The 26,423-nt window shown below is 51.1% G+C and overlaps 8 protein-coding genes across 8 annotated transcripts; 4 read left to right on the top strand and 4 right to left on the bottom strand.

Annotated features, from left to right (window-relative positions):
* Nucleotides 1–1,092: 1,092 nt before the first annotated feature.
* Nucleotides 1,093–2,825, top strand: BDV14DRAFT_162047 (uncharacterized protein). Its single transcript, XM_073766841.1, has one exon. The coding sequence runs from the start codon at nt 1,167–1,169 to the stop codon at nt 1,506–1,508; it is 342 nt and encodes a 113-aa protein (XP_073633791.1). The 5' UTR covers nt 1,093–1,166; the 3' UTR covers nt 1,509–2,825.
* Nucleotides 2,826–4,847: 2,022 nt separating this feature from the next.
* On the top strand, nt 4,848–7,335 carry vosA. The gene is made up of 9 exons (XM_073776581.1): nt 4,848–5,100; nt 5,196–5,263; nt 5,349–5,418; nt 5,489–5,634; nt 5,689–5,773; nt 5,853–5,899; nt 5,955–6,063; nt 6,121–6,445; nt 6,561–7,335. The coding sequence occupies exons 1-9, from the start codon at nt 5,051–5,053 to the stop codon at nt 7,014–7,016; spliced, it is 1,356 nt and encodes a 451-aa protein (XP_073633790.1). The 5' UTR covers nt 4,848–5,050; the 3' UTR covers nt 7,017–7,335.
* Nucleotides 7,336–7,923: 588 nt separating this feature from the next.
* Nucleotides 7,924–10,707, top strand: BDV14DRAFT_194616 (uncharacterized protein; the record flags this gene model as incomplete). The annotated part of the gene is made up of 1 exon (XM_073771962.1): nt 7,924–10,707. One exon carries the CDS (start codon nt 7,924–7,926, stop codon nt 10,705–10,707), a length of 2,784 nt encoding a protein of 927 aa, XP_073633789.1.
* Nucleotides 10,708–10,801: 94 nt separating this feature from the next.
* Nucleotides 10,802–16,408, bottom strand: BDV14DRAFT_206606 (uncharacterized protein; the record flags this gene model as incomplete). Its single annotated transcript, XM_073774936.1, has 5 exons — nt 12,561–16,408; nt 12,411–12,515; nt 11,978–11,983; nt 11,741–11,918; nt 10,802–11,633 (listed from the first exon to the last, which is right to left on the bottom strand). Exons 1-5 carry the CDS (start codon nt 15,943–15,945, stop codon nt 10,802–10,804), a joined length of 4,506 nt encoding a protein of 1,501 aa, XP_073633788.1. The 5' UTR covers nt 15,946–16,408.
* Nucleotides 16,409–16,744: 336 nt separating this feature from the next.
* BDV14DRAFT_194613 (putative HMG box transcriptional regulator) lies at nt 16,745–18,835 on the bottom strand (the record flags this gene model as incomplete). The annotated part of the gene is made up of 3 exons (XM_073771961.1): nt 16,745–18,277; nt 18,336–18,481; nt 18,541–18,835. The coding sequence occupies 3 exons, from the start codon at nt 18,833–18,835 to the stop codon at nt 16,745–16,747; spliced, it is 1,974 nt and encodes a 657-aa protein (XP_073633787.1).
* A 1,530-nt stretch (nt 18,836–20,365) lies between these two features.
* BDV14DRAFT_162033 (uncharacterized protein) lies at nt 20,366–22,407 on the bottom strand. The gene is made up of 4 exons (XM_073766840.1): nt 22,345–22,407; nt 21,514–22,295; nt 20,713–21,452; nt 20,366–20,653 (listed from the first exon to the last, which is right to left on the bottom strand). Exons 2-4 carry the CDS (start codon nt 21,760–21,762, stop codon nt 20,569–20,571), a joined length of 1,074 nt encoding a protein of 357 aa, XP_073633786.1. The 5' UTR covers nt 21,763–22,295; nt 22,345–22,407; the 3' UTR covers nt 20,366–20,568.
* A 191-nt stretch (nt 22,408–22,598) lies between these two features.
* BDV14DRAFT_162031 (40S ribosomal protein eS6) lies at nt 22,599–24,490 on the top strand. Its single transcript, XM_073766839.1, has 5 exons — nt 22,599–22,814; nt 22,929–23,001; nt 23,158–23,178; nt 23,253–23,667; nt 23,726–24,490. The coding sequence occupies exons 1-5, from the start codon at nt 22,710–22,712 to the stop codon at nt 23,820–23,822; spliced, it is 711 nt and encodes a 236-aa protein (XP_073633785.1). The 5' UTR covers nt 22,599–22,709; the 3' UTR covers nt 23,823–24,490.
* A 353-nt stretch (nt 24,491–24,843) lies between these two features.
* On the bottom strand, nt 24,844–26,297 carry BDV14DRAFT_162025 (ribose-phosphate diphosphokinase). The gene is made up of 4 exons (XM_073766838.1): nt 26,054–26,297; nt 25,901–25,992; nt 25,411–25,783; nt 24,844–25,358 (listed from the first exon to the last, which is right to left on the bottom strand). Exons 1-4 carry the CDS (start codon nt 26,122–26,124, stop codon nt 24,932–24,934), a joined length of 963 nt encoding a protein of 320 aa, XP_073633784.1. The 5' UTR covers nt 26,125–26,297; the 3' UTR covers nt 24,844–24,931.
* Nucleotides 26,298–26,423: the final 126 nt, after the last annotated feature.

The raw sequence follows: 26,423 nt of genomic DNA, 5'->3' as shown, positions 1-26,423 counted from the left end.
AGGCTTGGAGATGATATTAGTGTGGTGTACCTCGGCTCCGGCCGTCTCCTTGGGTAGTGTCTAGGTACCGTGGCCCGGCTACGGGTTTGAGGCTTAGAGAGTGTAAGGTACTTCGAGGGGGGTATATCAGTTCTAGTGTTCTAGACGGCTTAACATTAACTTTGCCAATGATGATAAAAAGGGTTCAACTGATCGGAGTCGCCGACAATGAGTGGAAATTCAAAGTAAGGGCCATGGCTGGCATCGCAAGGACACCGATATTCAACGACATGTAGACATTACCTACCGCTCTTTGCGCGGATTGATGCGGCTATGACGTTTTCAATCAGTAGAATCCTGCAGTTCCAGACCTTATCATTATCAGGATTGACTTCTAGTACTACGGAGGACTGTCGGTAAAGGTTTCAGAATTCGTGAAGCGGGAATTCATCCTGATCCTTCAGTAAAAGGCACAGAATCCCTCGCGCAATAAGAGGAGATCGTTAAGTTCGATATCTGACCTGTCGACAATTCATTTGCTCTTCAGGACATCAGCTGCTTGCGATCATATTCCTGGGTGCATTTTGGGTAACCGGACCCATGGGCGATGGATGGCCCATGCAGCATGCTAGCGGTGCTAAGTGGCCTTGAAGTTTGGGACGAACCCGAGACCCAGAATAAGCATAACGGGAGCGTAAAATAAGCGCCCTCTGAAGTTTGGTTCGGATGGGGGTGCTCGCAGATCGTCTGCTCGGGCACAGGTCCCTGGTCGTTATGGGTTCAAGGATATAGTTTCAGCACTTTGTTTGTCTGCTGGCCAGATGGGGAGAGGCCACCGCTAGTCCCACAAACACTTCATCGTGCGTTTCTTTGACCCCCACACTCTTTAGCTGCCACCAACGAGTCTTCGCCGTATTCTGTGCCTCTCCATGGATACAACCCACTTTCCCAAGCAATTGGAGAAGGGACTTTTTTTCCCGGCAAAATATTGCCGGCTGTTGCAGGCCTGTCTTTGGTTTACTGTATCGTAAATGGAGTCCTCTTAATGACCCCCAAGCAGTCCTGGTGATGTACCAGTTCAGCCGACACTTGCAGGAGGATTGATTCCTCTGGCGAACCCACAGCTGTCGCTTCGGCGCAAATTAGCTTGATCCTGACAGGAGAGTGGGCGCCAGAGTGCTCTCCTGATGAACCAAGCTGGCGGCTGTCGATTAACAAATCGTTCTAGCAGAATCTCGCCCTCTTCCTTCTCTGCTCGTTTCTTTTTCTTGCTTTTGTGCCTGAGTTTTCGTGCGACGGCTGCAGCTGAGCCTGGTATATTTCGTACGCCGGGCGCCAGAAGCATCTTCACCACCGTCAACTTACAAGTCATGGCAGCGGCACAACTCCTGGTGACAAAACCTTCCACTTCCGAACCAAGAACCAGAGACTTCTTCTCATACTTTGTACATCGAGCGATCCCTCTCCCTTTCGCACGTACGCTGGCGAGAAGTAATGTCAGCAGCGACTGGTTACGACTAGAATTATGACGCTGTTGACTTTCTGTCCGGCTCGACTGATCAACTCCAGCCTTGTCTTTGCTTGTTCTCTTTTGTGTTTGCCAGATAGGGGAGTCGACTTCAAGGAGGGGTAAGATGGGTGTTCGCACCATTCTGCAGCAGACCCTGAACAACTAGGCCCCATTGGTCCATTCGGCCCTTGCGTGGCATCGTCGCTCGTCACACCTTTCTGCAAGGACGTTTTTCTGCTGGTTTTGATTCCACGCGTCGCCGGTATTTCGAGCACAGGCTAAGGTCCCATTGACATATTGACTTACGGGTAGGATAAAGCAACGTCAAGAACCAGAGACAGCCCCATCCTAATTTCTGATTCGAGGCCTGAGCAGGAGGGTCACCGTTAAAGAAGACTATCGAAATCCTTTTTATGTTGCCGGATGCAGCCGTCACCACTTGGGATCCTTTTGTATTCTGGGAATACTGTTGGCGAAGCTCTATCCAGCGACCAAGTTCGCAATTCAGATACTGCAGGCTAGGGCAACTGTAACATTCCACAGCTGCGCTTTTTTCGATATTGATAGCTACTGACAAGGTTGACTGAGGGTAGCGTACCTAGTCCTACCAAGAGCCCCAGTCACCACAGCACACCACCCAAGTAAGGTTAGTTAGCTCTCATTTACTGCAATTCTTCTTAGACCAGTGAGCATCTCACTGCACCGATTGTGAAGAAGGCTGGAATCTCTTATGTCGTCGCCGCATTGATCAAATTAATCGATCGGTGCCGACGGTTGGGTCTGGCTAGGGTGCGCAAATCGAATCAACTGCTTGGATCGATCTTTTTCATTCCTGGGCGGGCGCTGGACGGCAGATCTCTGCACCTGCATACTCAAGGCGTAGGCGATGTGATGCATCTACCGCGCTAGATTCCTCGAATGCAGGAAGTGCAGCCAGTGCAGCCAGTGGACTGTGAGTGACTCTTGCACAACTGCACGTTGGAAGAGTCCACTCTTATTCCCACACCCTTTTTATTTTCGCCTAGCGCTGCTTCCAAATGCCTAGGTACCCTTTGTATTATATTGTCATCCATTCCCCTGGATTTTCTATCCTTCTTGGAGTCCATTGTTGCTTGGTGCCCGGCTCTCTTCACTTGAAACCCATCACGATTGAAGCGTCCAGTGCCCCGACGGTGATGTAAGCCTGCGCATCAACCATTACCGAAGACGCATTATTGCTCGGTACCGAGGTGAGAACCGCGAGAGTGTTTCGACGGAGGAAGGAGGCGCGTTCGGTGAGGAAGCGATAGGAGGGACGCGAGACGTCGGTAGGGTATTACTCTCCGGCTTGAGAGGAAAGCTGCAGCGTCTGGGAAGACCTTGTTTTCTCGAAGCGCGACGACAACAGCCTTGCGAGTTCTACGAGAACGTGACCGAAACCTTATAAGGTGCTAACGGTTGTTCTCGAGGGCGGTGTTAGGGACTCCGTGCTCTCCCCCCGCCGTTCCTCTTTGTCTGGGACTTGAGGAGGCTAATAAGGTTCGTGTTTTCCTAATCTGGTAACACTTTCACCAGCATAGCCTCGTTGGAGAATCAGTTGGTCGCTAATGGCAATGTTTTAGGCATCCAAGTATTCTGTGCCTGACAGGTCGAAAGGCCAGTTTAGTCGGAGGGAAGGAAGGAGATACTATCAACGGAGGCTCGCCGCTAACGCATGAAATACAATCAAGGTTTAGGTAAGTACAGATGATTGGATAAGCACAGCGGCTCCCGAATTCTCCAACACTCGCTACTAGTGCTGGGAACCAAATCATGATTGACTGGCATTTTGCTAGGACTGCACACCCCAAACCGCCCATTGATCCGGAGTCACGGGGAGGAGCAACAGACCCTGGTTGTGGCGGACAGATACGGGGCAGGTCACCTGCATTAGCATAGCCGGGCTCCATCTTGACTGCACACAGGCCAGCCGTTACGCCTGTGGACTGGGGTGTGGTCGGGGAAGCGAGTCGTGGTTTGCCCGCAAACGCAGTGGATTTCGTGCTTAGCTCGATCGGTCGTCAGGCGATCTGGCTAGGCAAGGTAGACTTCAGGCTTGCGCAGGTCGCCGAACTGAAATCTGACTTAATTTTCCTGGCTTCCCCTCTTGATCCAGTGGGACCTGCCAATGTGCGCATCATCTCCATGGTACACCGGTTCGCGTCGGATCGTCAGACTTGATATTCACGTCAGCTCGCTTGCCCAACCGTGGTCGTTGTGATTAGTGACGGAGGGCGACAAAACAGCTTCATTGAGCGCGCAAAAGATTGGAGTTGTCATTGTCGATTGCAGGCAGGCAGGTCGGCAGGCAGCTAAACATCTACTACTATCTTCGACTTCTGGTACAGCTCCACTCAGTGTGAATCGCCTGGCTGGCTGGCTGTCGTCTGATCTTAGTAAAACCCGAGCCGGAAATCTCTTTGCGTCACGACCATTTTCATTTTATTGTACCATTCATTGGGTCATTCTTTTTTCATTATTATGTCTTGTTATTAACCTCGGGGCTTGTTCTGTGCGCCAGAATTCAAAGGTCCGGACGGAGGCGACTTCAGACCCATCATTCAGCTACCGTCTATCACCTCCGCCGCCACTTGTTGCTCGCCTGCCTATAACTCGGCCTGCTTTGACTTTAGAAACACTGGTCTGAGCACTACTGGGTCTTTGGTTCCTTGCATCATCCGTTTCCAGCCTTTCCATCGACCCTAGCATTGCATTGCGATTGGTCAGTCCGCCAGATACACGGTCGGAACCTCTCCATTTGAAACGAAATTTGAACTCTTCTTTCTGTCCTTGGGACAAAATTCAAGTGCCGGCGACAATAGGGAAAAGGCCCTTTTCGCGCAAAACAAAAGAGACAAAGTGTCTTGATCGCGAGGGAAAATACGATCATTTAAGACAGACGGGAGCCCAAAAAAGTTGGGCGACAAGGAAAAATCCAAAAAAGCGACTCGAGCGCGGACTACTGGCAGAGCGACAAGTGAAGCTGAACATTGAAAAAGTGGTGGTGGACTTGCGCTGATAAAGTTTGCCTGGAACCGGAGCTCTGGAGCGTTGAATCTTTGGGCTGCGTTCGGCTCTGCCTCTGCGACTGCCGCTTGCGTTCTGACGACACCAGCAACTTCCCGCTTGCGGTACATCAAGCTCTATCTCAGCCGCTGCAACGCTCGCTCGTTCCGGCCGCTACAACTCTGCAGTTTTTATTTTCGCTCCACTGGAGCTGTTGAGTTTCGCCTGGGCTGGCCTTGGTCCCGTCAATCATACTACCCTGTGCCATCTTTAATCGTCCCCTCCGAATTCCCCTCCCCACTACAGTATCATTCCCCCCAGCTTAACGACAGAGCTATTCTTCTGGGTCCCAGGGATTCACTTCCTTCCTTTCTCTTTCACTCTCCTGTGATCCTGCGTCGACCCTAGGCTTGTCTACCTTTCTAGACGGTGCCCCGGTTCAGCTAAGCTCTGGTTCACGGTTCTCTTCCTGACGGATATCCTGTTGTTTGGAACCTTTGGCTTTTATCGCCAGTCACCCTCAAAGAGCTCGCCTTGATGAGTGCGGCCAATTATTCAGACCCTTCCCTTCCTCGTCCTTCCACCAGGTGCGTTCCTAGCTTCAATCGGAGCATGAACTCAAGTTCAATGAGCTCCCGACTTTGCGACAGCTCGAACAGCCGCTGACAGAAGCTCTTCACAGTGATGACTTTGACTTGGTCGTGCGCCAAAACCCCAGTCGCGCACGGGTGGCCGGTGGAAAGGAAAAAGGTAAGTGAGAGATCTCACTCTGGCTCGGCGCGCACGTTCAAGCGGACAATCAAAAGCTAACCGCGGGACTTCATCTACTTCGCAGAGCGCAAGCCCGTTGACCCGCCGCCGATTGTGCAAATTCGGGTGAGGGAGGAAGGGACCTATTTATCTCAGTAAGTGATAGAGAGTCCTCTGCTTGCAACCGGGAAGCCAGTTTATTAACCACTCGCTTCGCGCCCTCAGACATTATCTACAGAGTCCTTATTTTTTCATGTGCTGCAGCCTCTACGATGCGCAAGAGGATGCCCCAGCTCCTATTTCGCCGTCGACTGCCTTGACTGGGACCTTGGTTTCTTCGCTACATCGACTGAAGGACATTGACAACTCAGGTAATGAACTAAATACCGCATGGAAGGACGATCTTTGGCTGACTTTCAATTTAGACGGAGGATTCTTTGTATGGGGCGATCTCTCCATTAAAATTGAAGGAGACTTTCGGCTCAAATTCACCTTGTTTGAAATGCGAAAGTAAGTTAGCTCAAAGCTTGAAGAATCTGCGTCGAGCGATTCGAGAATGGAGAGCTAACGGCGGCTTCACCGCGATTAGGAATGAGGTCGTGTGCTTGAAGTCCATTCTGTCAGAGCGCTTCACCGGTAAGTCCTGCTGATGGAAGCCAGTCGTCACTCGAAACCCGCTGACCCAGTACAGTCTCGCCGCCCAAGAGCTTCCCAGGGATGGCCGAGTCGACCTTCCTTTCGAGGTCCTTTGCGGATCAAGGCGTGAAACTTAGGATCCGAAAGGAGCCCCGAACCCTAATGTAAGTGACGCATGGCAATTCTAGCAGACTGAGGGTTGTGCTGACAGGTTTTTGTAGAAAGAGATCAGCACCACGACCAGAAGAGTTCCCCCAGGCTATCCCTACGCGTTCTCCCCCTGAGCGAACGTCCATGCAGATACCCGGAACAAGTTACGCTGCGCCCGGTTACCAGCCTACGACTAGGGATTATCCATACTATGCGCCCGTCAAGCGTCAAAGGACATCGGTCGACTTTGGTACTAGAGGCATGTACGATACAGATGGGCGGATGCGCCAGATGGATGCATATCCTCAAACTACGGCGTTATATGGTCAATCAACAGGATACCCAAATCCGATGATGGGTTATGCCTCAGGACATACTGGAGTCCCCGATTATGCGGTTCGTCAACCCCAAACATTCTGGCTACCTTCACGATAAGATCCCAAAGGCCACAAATGCGCGAGGGACTTTTGGGCGCGGGGTGAATCGCAACACAGTACTGACTTTCGTCCAGATGTCGTATGGTATTTCCCCATCTGCTCAGGTACCGCAGATGCAAGATCCAAGCGCTCAGGGTCGGCCAAGTCAACAGGCAACTATGCAGTCGCTGGGTATGGTAAATCAACCGGGCACACCTGTATGGATTAACCGGCCCGTTTCTCGGGAGAAAGACGCTGACTGGTCATATATTTTCGCGCAGACCCAAGACTCGACTCGAGCGATGATGCAGCAAGGTTATCCGCGCCAGTATTCCGCTAGTTCTGCAGTACTGCCGCCCTTGCAACAGAGTCGCAACTACCCGCAAGGAACGAATGGCGCAGCGACGCGCAACTATTTCGAACAGTCGCCGCAGGCCACCCCTATACTTCCCTCGCAGCCTCTCGGAACCGGCGAGGCTGATCGTTATGGTGTCCCTACAGGTCACACTGGGTTTGACCCTCCAGGATCTGCGAACGGAACTCCTCGGTAAAGACACTATACCCGGCTTCAGCTTTCCCCCACGATTTTTTATTAATTTCATGATATTTTAATGCTTTCCCTCTATTCCTTGTTTGTCTGCTATGCTTCTGATAGACTGCGGTATGGGTGTCATGGGTTCTTTACTTTCATCGGAAACGATACTCTTATACCGGGATAAAAAGGCGCCAGGGCTTAAAAGGGTGACCGGTTGGTTTGACAGGACTGGGCGGCTATTTCTATATCCTTTGTTTTTTTTAAGTTACTATGGGTTCCACGGGGACAAGGTAAATTTTCAATTCCTTGTACATATCCTTATTACACAGCACTATTTGCTAGGAAAGCAATGGACTGTTTTCTTTGCTGACCAAGAGAGTGTACTCTGGTACTGAATTGGCTGATGTGAAGCTCTATGCAGTGTGAGGAAGAAAGTGTATGCAGCGTGGTTGGCGGAGAGACGTCGGTCCAGTCGTGGGTGTTTGTTCCTTCTGTTTTGAGCTGTTCAGTCCAGACATGTAACATTCCGTCTTTCCCTTCCCACTCATTTGACACACGTTTGATCCTTCTCCTCTATTGAATCAATTCGACTGCCTGACCTTCATCTGTCAGATCATAGCTCGCGGCAAAGTAGCATTTCAACAGCGTAACACATGATGAGCACGTATCGCAGGAGCCACCAACTTCCTCTTCCAGAGCCCGAGTACGGAGGACTGGAGATCAGGTGTGCCTGGAACGGAGAGTATGAGCAAAAAGCAGATATCAAAATCTCTCTCGAGGCAAGTCAATTCCTTTCTTGCTCTGCGTGACTGCGTTTTCGCATCTGACGGACAAGGTGGTTTATACAGGTCCATTGTGTTCCCAACACTCACTTGCAACTGCTGGACCTGCGCAGCCCCGGTGCATGTCTCAAACATTACTCGATGGAAAGGATTCCAACCGAGGACGAACACAAATCAGATGATTTGGAAGATATAAACGCACCTCTAAGCCCTTTGTTTGGGTTCTCCCCTTTCGGCGGTGATGCTACTTATGACATTGTACCAACTCCCAATGATGCAGATGTCTTTGAGGATGTTCCCTTATCGCAATCTAAGCCGAGCTTGGATCTGGACGAAGAATCAGATGTGACTGATCAAATCGCTCATGACGCGGCAAGCTTTTACGATGCCGAACCCGCACTGGGAAGCCCTGTCTCCTCCGAGTCAACAACAATACCTGCATCTAGTTCTCCTGAGCTTGATTCTGAGTGTTCGACAAAGTCGCGGAAACGGAGCGCCACCGATGCTCATCTCCCTGATTCTGGATCGGACGCCGACAACGAACGTACTAAAGCGCCAAAAGCATTCACCAACCGCAAGATACATGCAGAGTCAATCAGCCGAAGAGAGATTGCCAATCCCAGGAGCCCGAAGAAGCCGTCGCCAACCAAAATACCGAGCATGGTAGTCGCGAGTGATAAGGGCAGCCCTAAGAGTCCAAGTAAACCTCCGGGCAGCCTGAAAAGATCCGCAATGAACTCAACCTCAGACGTGACCAAGGGGTGTACTGCTCCCAACAGTCCGGATAAACAAGCTGGAAGCCCATCGAAGCCAGGACCCACGAAAATACCAGGTTTTGGTGTCCAGGATGGTGTTACCACCCTAAGAAGCCCCCACAAATCCAGTGAAAGCCCGAAGAGACCGGGATCGACGACAACATCAAGCTTATTTAGCTCTGGCCTTGAAAGTCTCAATAGCCCAGATATATCTACCGGAAGCCCTAAGAGATCCGAACCGATGGCATCAACAATAATCACGAACGAAAATGTCAGCCCGCGAAGCCTTAGAAGTCCAAACAAGTCGACTGGTATAGGCATCTTGAATGAAGAGAAATCAAAAGATCCAAGTCAGGATTTTGTCACCGAGAAGCTATCTCAGAGATACAATCCCGAGTCGTCTTCTACTAGCTATCTGGATGTCCCCGAATCCCCGGCGTTGAGAGAATTTGCGAACACTGCCGTGGGATGTATTCTTGCGCAACAAGGTACCCTTAGAAAACGAGCAATAGGGGCTGATAATACGAGACACAAGACAATTAGGGAGCCTCGGGTTCGCTTTCAGATACCTAGTGACACAATCGTTGTGGCGGAGACTGTCGAAGACCAGCAACTGCCGCATACACAGAACGAACAGCCAGGAGCAGATATAGAGCCCAAGGACATCAAGCCTAACACTATGACTCATGAAAGAGGACCAACTCGTTTGCCAAGGTACTTGAGGGGGCCCAGCCGCCCTCAAAGGCATGTTGAAACTGAGTTGCCGGCCTCATCAGATCAACCTGAATTGAGAACCATCCATGGCCTCGTCACTATCACAAACTCTCAAAGAGTGCAACCAGCAACATTCAAGGTCACCGTAACTGCAGCACTGTCTATGATGTACCCGGATGAGAAAGGGTGGACCGAACTGGGAGTCCTAGGTATCCCGAGAACTAGACACAGCAAACCAGGGTTCCTCTACTTCCTCATGCCCGAGGATCGTGGTCTTGAGGTTCAGACTACGGCCGTGGGTAGGATTACGCTTGTTGAAAACTGTCTCATGGCCGATTTCGTGAGCAATGGAGATCTCATGATCCCCCTTTGCCCATGTGACAGAAAGTGCTACGGCGTGGTTAGTGGCTTCACTGTTGACCATGAAATCATCTGTCAGAATACGGTCATACCGGCAGCCATTGAAGCTCAGACTGACCAGCCGACAATTCAGATGGTATGCCATGCATCATGTTCTATAATGCTAGAGAATCGCTTTCTTTGGGCTGATAAGTGTGTCATCAATCTCTATCTGGAGGGGGGCCCGGAGGGTTGTTATGAATGTGATGTGACTTCTCAGAAAGACGCGATGAAGAAGATCTACATCACGGCTCAAGAGGGCACCAGGGCTGGACTGTCTCGTCTCCGTATAACGTGCTCTCCCCAGGACTTAGACATATTTCATGTGCGGTGGGCATTGGGTGTGCCCGGGGTCAGAGCAATATATTGGGCTCCTCGAATATACTCGACACTGGCGAGTCCTGAGACGAACATGAAGCAGCACCGACATGATTTGCTCCAGGTACTGAACGATCCTTCGTACTTGTGCTCCGCGAGCGAGGCCATAGAATTCGGGACCAATAGTGATTCTATTCCGGACCCGGTCTATGACCACATCGGGCCGGCCACCGTTCCCATGGATGAGGCCCCAGAAGGCATTTATCCCCAGCCAGCACCAACGCAGTCGAAAATATCTCAGATCAAACAATCAGTTCAGCAGAAACTCCCATCTTGTGACGAGGATTTGCCGAGCTTTCTGTATGGGCTCCTGATAATAGGATCAGTCTGCTTTGCTTTTCTGTGGTTTGGAGGTGTCATGTCTGCAAACTTGAGAGATGCGGCAGTTCAGAACCTCGTGCAAGTCCCGGAATATCCTGTCTCGCCATCTTCGTCTCATTATACGGAGGGACCAGAGAGCAACCAGGAGTTCGTCGATCAAGAATTCTCTATTGGCCGCCCAAGCACCTTGGACAAGTATACGGCCACTTATACGGACGAAAAGGTAAAGGCATTCGTGGACAATGATGAAGACCTGAGCAGTACGAGGATCGGAAAGAAGAACGAAGAGCGTGCGGCATCTTCAATTCCGATCAGGGACAGAATTGACTATTGGCTTGGTTGGACGGGGCCTCTGTGATGGCTTGCGCTGTGGCGTTGACGCATATTGGGGTATTTTGTATGGTATTATTTCTGCATCAGTGGGAATTTTAAATTGACAGACAGCAACATTTTCATTTGTTGTACTGCTGCTCCATGTATTTCAACACCTCTTCAACCGCCCACTTTAACAGATCAGCCATCGGCAGAGCTCCTTGGCCGGGGGCAACAGTAACCCCGGCATCCATCCTCACATTTACACCCTGCCCAACCTTCCTCACCAGTTCCTCATCCCCCTCAATCAAGACCAGTGACTCCATTGGCCCATCCTCAGGAAGCAACAACCACGCATGATCCCGTACATACCGCGGCCACACAATATCATCCACATACCCCGGCGGATCCGTCCAGAAATTCTGCGGCGGCCGATCGTCTTCCTTTTCAAGGTCTACTTCCTCCCCCTTCTCTCCCTCGTCATCCTTTACATCCGCAGTCGACGACCGCTGCGGTAACCCTGGCGCCGGCCCAATAGTCACATACCCGCTCCTCGCCTCCCTCCTCTCCTTAACAAGATCATACGGCGCGGGTAAGAAAAACCTCACATCAATCTGGTCGTGGACGTCGCGGAGTCCATGCCCCTCCCCTCCTTCGGTATCCTTCCCCGGCGCGTAGAGTAAGAAACCCTCTAGAAGAGCGAGCGTCACACCCTCTCCTTCTCCCTTCAAATTCAAAGCCAAAGATGATACCCTCTCCGCAACTAAATTCCTCAGCTCCTCAACAAGAGATTCCTCAACACCGCTGTTGGGCGAAACATCATTCAGATCCTCCTTTGAGCGCAGACGAGGCGGCAAATGGCCCTTTCCATGGACGTAGCCTAATGCCGAGGAGAGGAATGGGATGTCGAGTGCGCCGAGGCAGTCCCAGTCTTGGATTAATTTGCCGGAGGGGAGTGTTACGGAGGGGATTCTAGATATGGTTAGATTTGTTTCTTTGTTTTTTCTTTGTGATTTGGGTGTGGTTGTGGTTGTGGTTCTGATAGCAAAGGGAGGGGTGGTGGAAAGTGGGGAGCGTACTTGTCGTCCGGATGGTAGAAATCATCCTCATGTATGATGAACGTCTTCAATTGTGTTGGATTTTGTTCTGGTGTTTCGGGTTGATTGCTGAATATCCGCTGCAGGAGCCTTGCAAGGGTTGTTTTCCCGCTTGAGGAGGGGCCCGAGAGGGCGATTATTGATGTTGTCATCGTCTTTCCTCTCTCTCCTTCCTTTCGTTTTTATCCCTTCATTTGGTATCCAACAGTGCTCATATACCTTTAACTGTCATTGAGCAGGTAAAGAAGAGGTGGATGGATGATAAATCGATCGGATGGCGTCGAAGTGGGATGGGCGATAGATCTCGATCGAATGTCATGTGACATGATGTTATCGCGGGCCCGCGGGCTGTGGGGTTGCCGCATTCAGTGGGGGTGAGACTATTCCAATCGGGGGGTGATCGCTCTATACTAGGTCACTAGGTTGCTATACTTTTGTGTAGTGGGAATTGAGGTTCGGAGATATATAGAATAAACATTCATCACATTCAGTTATCTGGAGGGTATACAAGTCGTACAACGTATCTAACCTAAAGCACCTAAACACCATAGAGGACAAATAAATCAAACCCCAACTCCCACTCCAAACGTACTGACTAGACCAAATCAAACCGCGAATCTGATCTTCGGCGACGAATTGCTCCTCCTCGGACTAGGCCTAGGCGACTCCATTATAATCCCATTCTCATTTCGGAACTGCAACCTCAGTCGTGGAGGCGACCGCTTCCTCGGAGCAAAGAGGTCAGGCTCGAGATCTTCTTCGACGCCATTCGTAGAAGGCGAGGCCGCAAAGCCAACGGTACGTTTCCGCTTGGTAGGCGTAACTGGCATTGGTCGCGATGCGATCCCATCGGCACGGCCGTTTTCGGTTTTAGAAGCACTATCAGGAATCGGAAGCCGATGGCGATCAAAGAAACCCGATGGTTTGCTTAGATATGCGAGCGATGTATAACCCGCGCAACAGGGCATGGGTATGAACCGCTCATTCTGGATAATTGAGCTCATGGTACTGTCGTCCAGCAGGTCGCCCTGCATCTGGATCTCCGTGTCGGACATTGCCTTGCGGCGTTGTAGGATTTTATCCTCGAGGGTATCTTGCAGCACGAGTGTCTCGACAAAGACAGGGCGCGTTTGCCCGATGCGATGCGCACGTTTAATAGCTTGGCTTTCGATATTAGGTTGCCAGATCGGGTTGACGATGTAGACGCGTGATGCGTGAGCGATATGTAAACCGTGCGAGGCCTGTTTGAGGTCCATTAGGAGGACGCGGACGGCCTCGGACTCGCGGAAGAGAGTTAGGTATTCTTCGCGGAGGGCGGATTTGAGTGTATTTGCGTAAATGCGGAAGTCGATTCCGAGGAGTTCTAGTCCTTCGGCGATCCAGTAGGCCGAGTTGTTGTTGTCGTAGAAGATGATTATTTTCTCGGTTTTGTGGTATTCTTGTACTTGGTCGAGGAGGTAGGTGAGCTTTGCAGAAGCTGTGGCGATGAGTTTTGTTTGAGTTAGGGGTGAGTCTGGTGGGAGGTCTTTGAAGAGACCCTTGGTGAAGGTCTCTTTGGCCTTCTTCCTAATACGGCTTTCGGGCGTTGTCTTCTTGGGGGCGGCTGTTGATGCATCGAAGCCTTCGCGGTTAGTGAGTTCGCTTCGAATCTTGATACCTGCGCCAGCTAGACCTTCAGCTGGATCTGACGACCCAAGGTGCTTCGTCACATGCTGCTGAGCGAGACGAGCTTGCGAGATACCTAACAGAAGTGGCTCCCTATTGGCTTGGGCAGGATCCAGGGCCCAAAAATTACGAGCGTCTTCTGGGAAACTAGTAACGAAGACACCAAGTTCATGCATCATCTTGAATCCATTCCAGCCTCCAGAGTCCAGCGCCATCTGGGCGATCTTGATGCCTTGTGTGATAAGCGCAATATCGTCTTCAGGCATCTTCTCTTGGTGGTCGGCGAGGTACTTTGTCGCAACATCCACAGTCCCCTGCAGTTCAAAGTCCGAACCCGCCCACCAGAATCCAGCTTGTCGCAAGTTGCTAACAACACGACTCAAATGCTTCCTGTTGCGGGTATCGAAGATGTAATCCTGATCTGTTCTCTCCGACGTGACCGCGTTGACGGCGAGCATGAAGATGAATAAGTTCAAACTCAGCTTGTCGTAGAACGTCGGCTCGAGATGGACAACCTTGTTGTGCAATCGCGGCAGAGGAATTTCACTGTTGATAGCATCCAAACGATGGCGCACAACAAGACCCTGTAGCGTAGCACGAAGAGATGGCGCCTTACGTCGCTTCCCATCTGGGCCGACAGGCTTGATATACGTCGCCCAGTTCGCTGGATCATCATCTTTAGGGTTTGACCAGGGCCGCAGGTCCAAGAAGTTGACCACAATCCGTTGCAACTTGTCGAGGTCTTTCAGCTCGTGGTCAACTGCCTTCCCGGTCTTCTTTCGCCCGCTCAGCACAGCTGACGTTGCCTCCGTCAGATCCGTATCTTCCGTATGTGTCTCCTGCGAAGCGAGACTGACTTCCACGCCGTAGAGGCCGCTTGAGGGTGTCCCAGAAACGACCCAGCGTCTTTCGACGTGGATTTGCTCGAGGAGGTGCATCATATTCGTCTTCGAGCCGTGGCCTGCTACATTGTGTCCTTCGTCGACAATTACACGGAGCCAGTGCAGCTTTGTCAAGGGTGAAGACTCCTTGTGGCGGTGCCAATCCCGATCGTTGAAATCGTCGGCCTCTTTTTCGAAGCGTGTCCGTGAGAAGAGGACTATGTCGTATTGGAAGAATTCCTCGGCGGAGGGTATCACATCTGCACTGCTCCGCAATACGAGGACCCTGAGGTCTTCCGTGTGTGTTGCAATCTCCTTTAACCAGTGATCAAGGAGGTTAGGAGGCACGATGATCAATGTTCCAGAACAAAGCTGAAGATGCTGTCCAGGTAACCGAAGATGATCCGCGCTCTTACGTCCCGTGTGTCTTACCACAGGTGGGTGAACAGTGTATGATCCGCGACTCGCTTCGCAAGCTTTAATGCATCGATCGTAATGCTCGCCCATCTGACTCAGATGATCGAAATGCGCTTTCCACGGCAGCGACAACCGACCTGCAGTCGCCGCCGCCATCTCGAGGAGACTTCCGGTTCGGGGTCTCTCAGGAATTTCCATTGACTGATGCTCGAGGGGGATCTGAGGGAAATGGCCGCGCGTAGCTAGAACCACCGCCAAACAAATCAACGTTTTGCCGCAGCCCATGGTCTCGGCTAGAATCCCTCCACGGGCTTCCGAATACGTCCTCTTTTCCCGAAAAATGCTTCCCTTCTCCTTGTCATAGTAATAAACCTGGCCTGTCGGACTGGTACAAGGCTGAAGTCGCGGATCGAGCATCTGGTGAGGTTGTACTTCTCGCTGAATCATGGTAGCCGCGGACCGCCGCTGGTACGGATAGAGCGGTGTTTTCAAGCCCAGAACACCAGTGAACGTCTTTCCTTCTTGGTCTTCGGTCTCCCAGGGTGACGTGATTGAGAGTAAATCCTGCATTGCCTGCTTCGCGTACGGATTCCGTATTGTCTTGGCATCAGGACTCGGATCCTGCAACGTGTTGAAGATATACCACAACGACTCATCTTCCACCACCGCAGAAGACACACCCAGTACCTTTTCCCCAGACCCAGATTCTCCATGCCAAGCCCTAGGCGAGGGATCAACCCTCGACATAACAACCTTCAACGCCCTCCTCAACGCCGTACTCGACCGAGGGATAAATTTCCTTCCAACATCATCAGGCAGAACATAAACCCTAACACAGGAACCATGCGGATTCAGACAATCGGTCAGAGTGGTTGTCCGTATCCAGCTATGCTTTTCCAGACTAGCGATTTCCGCAGCCGGGAAACTCGTCGTATGATCCTGGATCGCAGAAGTGTCACCCCCACTCGGCTTCTCAAGAACACCAACAGCAATAAACAACTCCAGATTCGCAAGCAGAAGCGCCATCTCGGATTTCGGCTTCCCAGTCCCAACAGCAGACGTAGCGGTAGGCGTCACAGAAGTCGTCGGTGTCGTCATTGATGGTGAATCTGCTCTGGCCCCCGGCGTGTTAGAGGTAGACGATGATGACGATGGAAGTGGCGGAGCCATCAGGGGCGTCAAGCCCTCCCGGGGTTCCCCAGCAGTTGTGTTACAGCCTTGCATGGCTGACGAGGCTGGTATCAAGTACTTGTCCGAATATGCGCAATTTGCGAAAACTTGGCGTAACTTGCTCGAAGGCTGGGAGCAGTGCGGCGGTATCAGGGCTTGCCACGGGAGAGCCTCATCAGAAAGTACAAGGATGGATCATCGGTGTACACCACGAAAAGAAGTTTTTAGTGCGAGCATTAGTCTAAGATGTCCGCGCCTTTCCTCGAAATGCCGCAGGAGGAATATACGACGGCGGATTGAGGAATATGAACTGAACTGGGAGGCGGTTGATGGCGAGGCTCTTAGGGTCTCTTATCGGGGAGAGTTGTGGTTGGCTGGAAAGTCTTACCGCCCCACTTCTTGCCTAATTTGTTCATTGAGGGAAAAGTACTGCGGCCTCAGGCAGGAATTTGAACATTATAGGAGGACGAATGGAAATTTGGAGCAATAAATTATGTTGTGAAATATTAAATTATGTTAATTCAGGAATACAGGGAAAAGTTATCTTGAAAGAAAGTTGATTCAAAACTCCAGGATCTGATAACATCAAAAGAAATCCTCCAGTCGGCCAGATGCGGCGCATGTATGTAAATATATGTAGCAGTAGTAGTACTCCAGAATCGCAAACAAATAACCTGAACAAACGATATCGAACCATCAGCTCCCACGAGTTTTACCGCAATGCTATAACAAAGGGGAAAACACCAGATGTATAACCAACCAGAATGAAAGGAAGAAGAGTAAGAAGCAACGAAAGTAAGAAAAGAAATACCAAGCGACGGAACTCCTGCGCTAAAGAACATTGTTTTCGCGACTACTGGGTAAGGTAGTCTTCAATCTCAAAGGTTAACCGCTTGAGAACCTTCTCTTCCAACTCCTTCGGCGAGTTAGCGAGTCGCCGAACAACAACAGTCTTTGCATCGCGGAAGCGGATCTCCACGGGCCCCCCGAACTGCTTCATCTCCTGCGGGTCACACTCGCGGACGTAGACTGTGATGTCAGGGCCAACGTGGCCGCGCCATAGAGACGCGCACCATTGCCAGTGATCTGGGATGCTATAGGAGTCATCGATGGGTACCATACAGCTGTAGGCGTCGGATGTTGTAAGCTGATACTGCGGGACGATAGCGACCGGGAGGGACTCGGCGTGGGCACTAGCTGTCTCTGGGGGCGTTGCGACAGGCGTCGCGACACCTGCAGACTCAGAGCCGGTTTCGCTGGACTCGGGTGGTGAGCTCATGTTCACCTCTCTTGCCTTGGGGATAATGGTTCGCGGCGAGATGTGAGGAGAGCCGTTAGGACCAGTCTCCTCTTCGTGGCCTGAACCTGCCTCGGAGGGGTGGCGCGAGCCTTCAACCTTGACGAAGCTCTTGATCTTTTCGGACATTTGACGCCATTTCGAGATTTGGGTATAGTACTCCATTTGCTTGCTGGCAGTGTCCACGGGCTCGGCGCTGTCTTCTCGTTGAGAATCTGAGATCTCAGGACCTTCGAAGATGCGGGGGTGGAGTTTGCCCTCCTTCTGTAGTGCGTCGTGGAGGTACTCGGTTACAGTCTTAACTAGTTCTGCGTCTTGTCCGTCCACTGCAATCACCGGTCCGCGCCGTCGACGGTCTCCTTCATGGAAGGACAGTGGAAGCTGAGGAGCTATCTGGCCGAGGATCTTAATCTTGCTCAAGAACGGAATGTTGTTCACTGCGGTTTCAAGACTGACAGCTTCCCGTGGGAATGCGCTGACGGGTGTGTTTGTATTGGTAGAAGACTGTTTTAGGTACGCTGCGGTGTGCAACGGCGGAAGGCTCCCCGATTGGGGGTGCTCTTTCACCGGATGAAGACCGCGCGGCGCTTGCATTGAGAGACCGAGGCCTCGAGTAGTACTGATGCTATCCGTGCGAGCGGCATATGGTGGAACGCCGTACGGAGAGTTCGGCGGGCTTCTGTCGCGATGCAGGTCGGGTCTGTATTGCACATGGGGGTTTGTCCGACGGCGTTTCAAGTCTGGGGAAATCGACCCACTTCCCTCCCACTGACGTGCGCGCGAGCCACGGTGCTCGGAGCTATGATTGCCATGCTTCATGCCTCTCGGTCCTTGTTCTGCGCTGTAGCTTCGGCTCATTACCGAATCATGAGAAGCCCGGGCGCTTCCAGCGCTCACGGAGTCTCGAGAGAACACGGTGTCTGGGGAAGCTGGTGGGTTCATGATACGGCCACCGCATCGGTTACAGATCGTGGCACCGGCAGTGTTGTGACTGAGGCCTGAGCTTGAGCTTCTCGAACCATCACGATTAAAGCGACGGGGCTGATACCGGTATTGGGGATATTGTTGTGAATGTCGTACTTTCTCTTCCTGTATGCTTGTTAGCGAACTGAACGAGCACGTAGACTGTCGCTTATAGTTAGCTTACCTCCGCAAGAGCCTTCCACTCATCCTTGGTAGCCTGTGAAAGATTTCTCCATTGCTCGCCAATGATCTTAGATATGTCGGGGTTAGCCAAGCCGGGGTTTTGAGCTACTACTGCTCCTTGGTAGTGTTGACGGTACAGAATGAAGGCTACAAGTAGAGTCGATTAGCAACTGTTCCTGACGCGGACCAAGAAAACAATGACATACCATTTCGAGGTCGAGGAATCTTGGGATCCGGTTGGCAGAGACAGAACTGAGTGACTGAGCCTCTTGGACCAGGGTCTGCTACTGATTTGTCGGGACTAGATGACGGCGAGCGTTCAGCCACTGATGGCCGCTCTCGCATGGGAATAGAATGAGTTGAAGAAGGCGTAGCTACATCGAGAGTCGATGGGCTTGTTGACGGGTCAACCCTCGATCGATGAAGAGACAGCAGGTTGACTTTGGGCAGGCTTGCGGAGTAGCGATAGGAAGGGGCCTTGTGTGGTAGGTGATCGGCCATGGCGGAGTCGTTGTTCATTATCTTGTATTCAGAAAGGTTACTGGTCGGTCTTGATAGAGGGGCTTGCTGTGCAGGTTCATGGTGCAAACCAGCAGGCCGGGGGAGAACTCGATCATAAGACATTTATTTATGTCCTTGTGCGTGCAGACGCTGGAGAGAAAGGTGGAGGTGAGCAGAGGCAGTGTTCAAAGAAGAAGAAGAAGAAGAAGATGGCGGGAAGGCGAAGCAGAGGAGAGACACGAAGAAAGGAAGAAAGAAAGCCGATATGTATAAGCCTCTGGGCGACAGACGTAGCCTCGGGGCCTGCGAGCTGTTACAACAATAAAGATAAAAATAATTAAAGAGGCAGAGACACGATTAATCCGATTCGCAAATTTGCCTTTTGTCTTTCTTTCTTTGAACAAGTACGAGGAGTGCTAGTACCAAGTAGTAAAAAGGTGTAGGGTTCGGGGGTGGTCCTGGGAAGGCCTTCGAAGGCTGCGAGTCGTGGGACTTTGGGCTTTCAAGTCCTTTGTTCGGATTGAACTCCTGTTGAAGGAACCAAGCCTCTGAGTCCAGAGCTGATCCTGGGCCGTTGGTTTTTTGCTACTGCGCCGTTGGCTGGAAGGAAGTGACTGATTGATCCAGTGGTGAAGTGTGGAGGGAAAGATACAGAGTATGATTCACAGAGTGCCAAACGCAGTAAGACATTTGGATTGTAGGTCCCATCACTCCCATAATACGATGATTCCCTGATTTACCCTGCTGGTAAGGTCGCAGTGAGCTGAATTTACAGATCCTGGATCCTGATCCCAGGAGTAATCGCCATTATTATTGTTCTTTGTTCGGAACCCGCATGCGGCGTGACAGCAGGGGCCACCACCAATACAACCACTAATGGCGCCAGCGCATGGCAGGATAGCTTCAATTTTGGTGTGACTGCTAGCCAGTGAGTGCCAGTAGCGCCCTTCCAAGCACTCTAGTCGCCTTAGTGCTGCCTATTATGCGCCTCCAACCATCATCCGCGCCAACACAAGAACAGATCTCCGAGAGACAAAGAAAGAAGCAAAGAATGGGCGAACAAAGAACTAGCAGATCCGTCCCCACTCGCTGTCGTCGACCAGAAGCCCCAGCTTCCCTATCCCTTAATATTGGTTTTTTGTTCTGTTGAACTTGAACTGTTCTGGACTTTGATTGAGGGTCGAGGTGGTGGTCGTCGCCAAATTGGAGCTTGAATTCCATCCCAACCCTACCGGCGTTTTGCGCATTCCGATCATGGCCACCCCCACACCTACTTTCATCATTGCGTTACATTAAGCCTGCCGTTTCTTGCTTCCTCCGCTTTGAACCCTTGCCGCCCTCCTTGGGGCTCTTCGGGCTCTTCGGCCATCGATACTTTTCCGGCCTCATACTACCGTGCCACTCCCGCGTCTACCCTAGTCGCGCTGGTCGTCATGCTGGCGTCTATTTCCCATTTTAGGGTGAACACCATGTCTAAAGACCTTCTCCTCAGTTGCAGTCACTGCGAATGGAGCCGGCGACAAGCCTGTTTTTTTTTTTTTTTTGCTTCGGGGACGCAGCTCTCCGCAAAGTCCGTTCGCTCGCTTCTGAGTCGTCTCGGGAACCGGCCGTTGGCTAGCTCTAAGTATAGATTTCTGCAAGAACTGTGCATGCCACGTTCCATGCACAGACATCCACGGTTCAAACAGTTACCTTCGATAAATTAGAGGAAATTATTGATGTCGCATATTCGATTACAGGAGCCACATGTCCTTGATGCCTTGGAAGACCTCTGTTCCCATGAGTCGGTGGGCGGATGGACCGAGATGCATCTCATTCCTACAATGCGGTCAGTTAAGCTTCGTGACAGCCAAGGGAAAGTATATTCTTCCTCTTACCAGAAAAGGTATTTGTCCGGGTTTTCGCAGCGTTTTGTCTCGGATGTCATCACCCACTGCTGACTGCTTTCAACGCACGCATCCTCAACGTTCTCCCAACCGGGATCCTGGTTCTTTCCTAGCCCGTTGGATTCTTCAACGCCCGCTGCGTAGAGCTGACGGTCTCGAATGAGGTCGGTAAGAAAGGATTCAGTGTCAAACAGATAGATCGTCCCCTTGCCCCATTGTTGTGCTGCGCCTCGTAATCTGGTATTCCAATCTCCGACAAGCTTGACGGTCTCCTTGTATTGCGAGACATTTTGGTCCCCGTGCGGCCGGAAGGCCGGAAGGAAAGTCACATCCGGCACCAAAGTCAAAATGATTCTAAGCTCGTCACCATCCCAGTTCTGAGACAACTCATCGAGTTGGTCCATAATGACTTCAATGCTGTGGTCAACCGATTTGGCGGCTGTATCGTAGTCCTTTTCGATCATGTTCCACAGGTCCCAGACTCCAAAGGATACCACCACAATGGTGCGATTGCGACGATCATGAATTGCCTTCTCGTCTAGATGCAGGAAGGCCTTTGTCTCAGTGGTCAGCCACTGTCTGACCTGGGCCTTGAAATCAGCCAACGGTGATTTGTTTAGGCTGAGGAAGTTGCCCGACTCCGAGAGCTCCTCATTGTCCACGACAGACCCAATATAGTTCCCTCTCAGAGACTTAGCGGTTTGCGCAAGGTTCTCATGATGGCAAGAAAACTACAAACGGCATTTTCCAGTTAGCTTAGCCTCGATAATCCCGATGTACCCAAGAACTTACGGAAGAGCAGAGCCAGTCGGTCCAGACTTTACCACCCTGGATTTCTTTGGCATTGTTGTCACTCCATGTATCACCAAAGACGACTAACCTGCGGTCAGGTGAGGTTGGTGCTTGGAACTCGACAATTGGTTCGTCGGCATCGCCAACTTTGCGGTAGTAGAAGTGCTGCGAACCGAGAAACAAGGCGGACAGGAGAATACTAAACACCGCAAAGGCGCAGACGATGTGAAACTTGCTTGCAAGCCTCATTTTCGGGCGCGTATTCCTGAGACAAAGGATCTATACAAAGAAATGATTTCCCGGGGTGGTCGAGCTCGGCGCCGAGAAATCTGGTGATCGCCGAGACTTTCTTTGTCCGGACGCAGATGATATCAGAGTTCAGACTGTCAAGTTGCAAGTCAGGAGGCCAGTTGGGACCGCAATTGTCGGTTTGAAACTCTGGAGAGAAAAAAAAGGTCGAAAGGAGGCTGAGAGATTGCGAACCGGAGATGGCCCGGGTGGGTATGGAGTGTCGCGTGAGTGCCGAGGAGCGGAGATTGACAGGAAAGGTGGGGAGTAATGACCGTAGAAGAGGGTGGTATTAAAGGGAAATGAACGATAGAGTGTCGTAACAATATCAGTATGAGGCGAATATATACATATGTCAGGGGTGGGAGGAGGAGAAGAGAGGAAAAGGAGGGAGGTGAGAGTAAGTTCTCTCCATACGGCATGGACTTTCTAGTTTGTCAGTAGTCTGGCTCTGGAGACTTAACCGCTCGATGCCCACGTTGGTGATTGCGTCACTAGACTACGTTAGCGCAACATGGAGAAGTCGAGGTAGGTACAGAGTACAAGTTAGGCTACAGTATCAAGTACTTTTGCACAGAAGAATTATACTTCAGTTACACATAATCGTGTCGCACAATATGCTGAGGGGTCACCACCAAGACTTTGCGATCTGCTGAATCGGAATGCCGGATCAGTTCCTGCCTTATATCTCAGGCCAATAAGGAGCCAAGCACAAGCTAGGTTGAGTGCCTTGTAGTTCAGGCGTAGAGAAGGTTAGGGCTAGCTTACTCATAGTCACGTGGTAGCGCCCACAGAAATCTCGCCTACGATACGAAAATCCACCGCTCGACTTTGAACTTTGAACGAACGCACCACTTTGACCGTCGACAATCCGCGCCCCTCCGTCTTGACCGCGCATCACCGTCAAGATGAAGCTCAACATTTCCTACCCGGCCAATGGGTCCCAGAAGATCGTCGAAGTCGACGATGAGCGCAAGCTTCGTCCTTTCATGGAGAAGCGCATGGGCACCGAAGTCAGTCGAATCCCTACATACCCGAATCATGCACACGAAACAAAACGAAAAGAACAACACACAACAAATGGATGAGAATGGAATGGCTGATTGCGATGTCTTTCTGGTTATTAGATCCCCGGCGACTCTCTCGGTGACGAATTCAAGGGTTACCTCTTCAAGATCACTGGTGGTAACGACAAGCAAGGTACGGCTGGACTTTTCTTTCGAGATCTGAATACGAATTTCTCTGCGAATGTGTGATGGATTTTGGGCAACAATACCGGAATCCTGAACGTATTTGGCGGGGGAATACTATTGCAATATTTGACCAGAGGGCCAATTGCTAACATTTTGATTTTAGGTTTCCCCATGAAGCAGGGTGGTATGTAACCGCAATCGCTGTTACCGATCAACAACAAGCACAACAGACCAGAAAACTCACAAAATTCTTCACAGTCCTCCTCCCCACCCGTACCCGTCTCCTCCTCGCCGACGGCCACAGCTGCTACCGCCCCCGCCGCACCGGTGAGCGCAAGCGCAAGTCCGTCCGTGGTGCCATCACCGGTTTCGACCTTGCCGTCCTTGCCCTCTCCATCGTCAAGCAGGGTGAGGGTGAGCTCCCCGGTCTCACCGACACCGTCGTCCCCAAGCGTCTCGGCCCCAAGCGCGCCACCAAGATCCGCAACTTCTTCGGTCTTGACAAGGACGACGTCCGCAAGTTCGTCATCCGCCGCACCGTCACCAAGGAGGGCAAGAAGGACTACACCAAGGCCCCCAAGATCCAGCGTCTGGTTACCCCCCAGCGTCTCCAGCACAAGCGTCACCGCATCGCCATCAAGCGCCGCCGCGCTGAGGCTGCTCGCGATGCTGCGTATGTTCCCTCCATATCCTACATGCAAAACATCGAACTGGAACTAATTGAACAACAGTAACGACTACGCCAAGCTCCTCGCCACCCGCGTCCACGAAGAGAAGGCCAAGAAGGACGAGCTCCGCAAGCGACGGGCGTCTTCCATGAGGAAGTAGAGGGGTGTTTTGGTTTCTATTCTTTCTTTCTCCGAGGGGTTTCTAATGGTCGGGTTACGTACGTCTCTCTGTTATGGCTAGGGAAAGGAAAGGAAATGCAAAAACGGATAAAGAATCAAGTCAAGACAACGACGGTCATACCTACCATCTCTTCCCGCTTCTTGTAAGAAAAAAAGGATATGATATCGCTTCAGTGGTGTGGTGTGGTGTGTGTGGTGTAGCGTGGAATCAAGGGAGAAGAGAAGCTCTTTTGGTTGGGAGGAGACCCCGGGGCAAAGAGGGGCGAGCAAGCATCGATCTATACCAGATCTGTTTTCTTTTGTTTTCCTCGTGCTGGACTGTGGACATTGTCGAAAATAAAAATGCACTTTTTCATGACCTTTAAACTTGGATATTCTTATTGTAGTCCATGGCTCGCCTTGCCCGATGCCCCAGTCTCAATCAATGCCCTTAACTGTCTCCATGGATGGTTCTCCCAATGTCCCAACATAGCCATCCATCCGTATACAATGTCCTATCTGGGACAGTTTTACTATATTTCTAGAAAAGAATTATATTATGCTCAATCGGAGTTGTTCAGGGACAAAGCGCTCGACAACTATATTTAGAATCCTTGTTTCGTACGTACATAGGCACGCTGAAACAAAGCCCTATCACCACTAACCAACCTCTGCGCTGAACAACGCGGATATGGACGAAATATCCTTGTTTTCGGTCCAATCCTTTTGGTTCAAGATAATCTTACTCATATTCTGGCTAAGCAGAAGACAAGTCAGTAGAGGAAGCTCAATGTATTCTCATGAGATGAAATTTGTATCATTCTCTAAAAACAACAAAGAATTCTGGTAGCATAGTACTCCGTAGAATATATACAAATGCATCGACTCATAGCCCAAAGGCCGCAGATAGAAGAAACAATAGTAGCGCTATCAACTTTTCGATCTAATCGCAACAAAAATTAAGACAGAGTCCCCTAGAGTATTGTTTCCAGTTCATGCTTCATTACTCGCAGTTGTATCATAAAACAGATAAAAAAAAAAAAAAAAATAGACACCACACCCCCTCGCAAACTGTCCAAAGACCTTTCCCAAATCAATCCGACGAAAAGCCTAAGCAACGGTGTGAGAGAACAAGAAGCTAACAGACTCGCCGTTGTGCGTGCGGCGACAAGCTTCAGCAAGTGTAGGGCTGATGTCAATGGTCTCGATCTTGTCGCAGAGTTCCTTCTTCTCCTGGTGGGGGACGGTGTTGGTGACAACGATGCGCTTCAGGCTGCTGTTGTTCACGTTGTCGATGGCCTTGCCAGAGAGGATACCGTGGACAACGATGGCGTTAACTTCCTTGGCGCCGTGCTGGATGACGGTGTCGGCGGCCTTGACGAGGGTACCGCATGTGTCAGCCATGTCGTCAACGATGATGGCGACCTTGTCCTTCACGCTGCCAACAAGGACCATGCGGGAGACTTCATTGGGACGAGCACGCTCCTTGTGGATAAGGGCGAACTGGAGGTCCAGTCGATCGGCGATAGCAGTTGCACTGTCCAACATAATCAGTATACGCAAGTGCATACCGCAAACATTGCACTTACCGCTTGGCACCACCAGCATCAGGACTAACAATAACGCAGTTGTTAACGTCCAGGTTCTCCCGAATCCACTTGAGCATACTAGGCTCAGCATAGAGATTATCAACCGGGACGTTAAAGAAGCCCTGGATCTGACTCGCGTGCAGATCCATCGTAATAACATGGTTGCACCCAGCAGTCTGGAGCATGTTGGCCATGAGCTTCGCCGTGATCGGCGCACGACTCTTATCCTTCTTATCCTGGCGCGCGTACGGGAAGTTCGGGATGACAGCGGTAATTCGTCGTGCGGAGGCAGTCTTGCAGGCATTGATCATGATGAGCAGCTCCATCAATCCGTCGTTGATGTCGTTCGGCCGGGTCGATTGCAAGATGAATACTATAACCGACGAAGGAACAAGGACGCCAGTCAACTTTTTGAACATTGCCCGAAACAGATAAAGCCTCAATCAAGAGCAAGAAAGAACTAGGGGAGAGCCGGTAAGGGCGCTCATACCATCCTCGTCTCGGACACTCTCTCCAATTGTTACGCTTGTTTCCTGGTTGGAGTATTGGAGGACCATGATCTTGGTCAATTCGATACCGAGCCTGGAAGAGTGATCCGGTTAGCCATTGGTATCTTTGATATACGTAAGGGTATGGATCGCACCTGTCAGCAACCAGGTTGGCGAGCTCTGGATGGCTGTTGCCGGTCAACAGCTTGATTGAATTTGACGCCATGACGACTGTGACTGTGTGGAAGAGCGGAGAGTGGGGGGAATGAAGGTAGGCGGGATGGGCTGGTTTGGAGAAGCTAAAGTATGTCAAGGATTGGAGGCACTAAAAGAGAAGAAGCAGTTAGGTATATTCATGCATAGAAGATCCAGCAAGCAGGCGGAGCGATGGATGGACCTCCGAAAAACCAAAGAATTCCCCGCCATCGGTCGGCACGACTTTTTCTGCTTGATTCTCGTGACCCCACGCCTCACCGCCCAAGGCTCCAAACGGATACTCCGCTATACTTACCACTATACTTACGA

This window comes from Aspergillus stella-maris (genome assembly GCF_047715825.1).
Source record: "Aspergillus stella-maris strain CBS 113639 unplaced genomic scaffold BDV14scaffold_1, whole genome shotgun sequence".
Taxonomy (NCBI): domain Eukaryota; kingdom Fungi; phylum Ascomycota; class Eurotiomycetes; order Eurotiales; family Aspergillaceae; genus Aspergillus; species Aspergillus stella-maris.
Note: the sequence above shows the minus strand (reverse complement) of the source record. Positions and strands in the feature narration are given on the sequence as shown.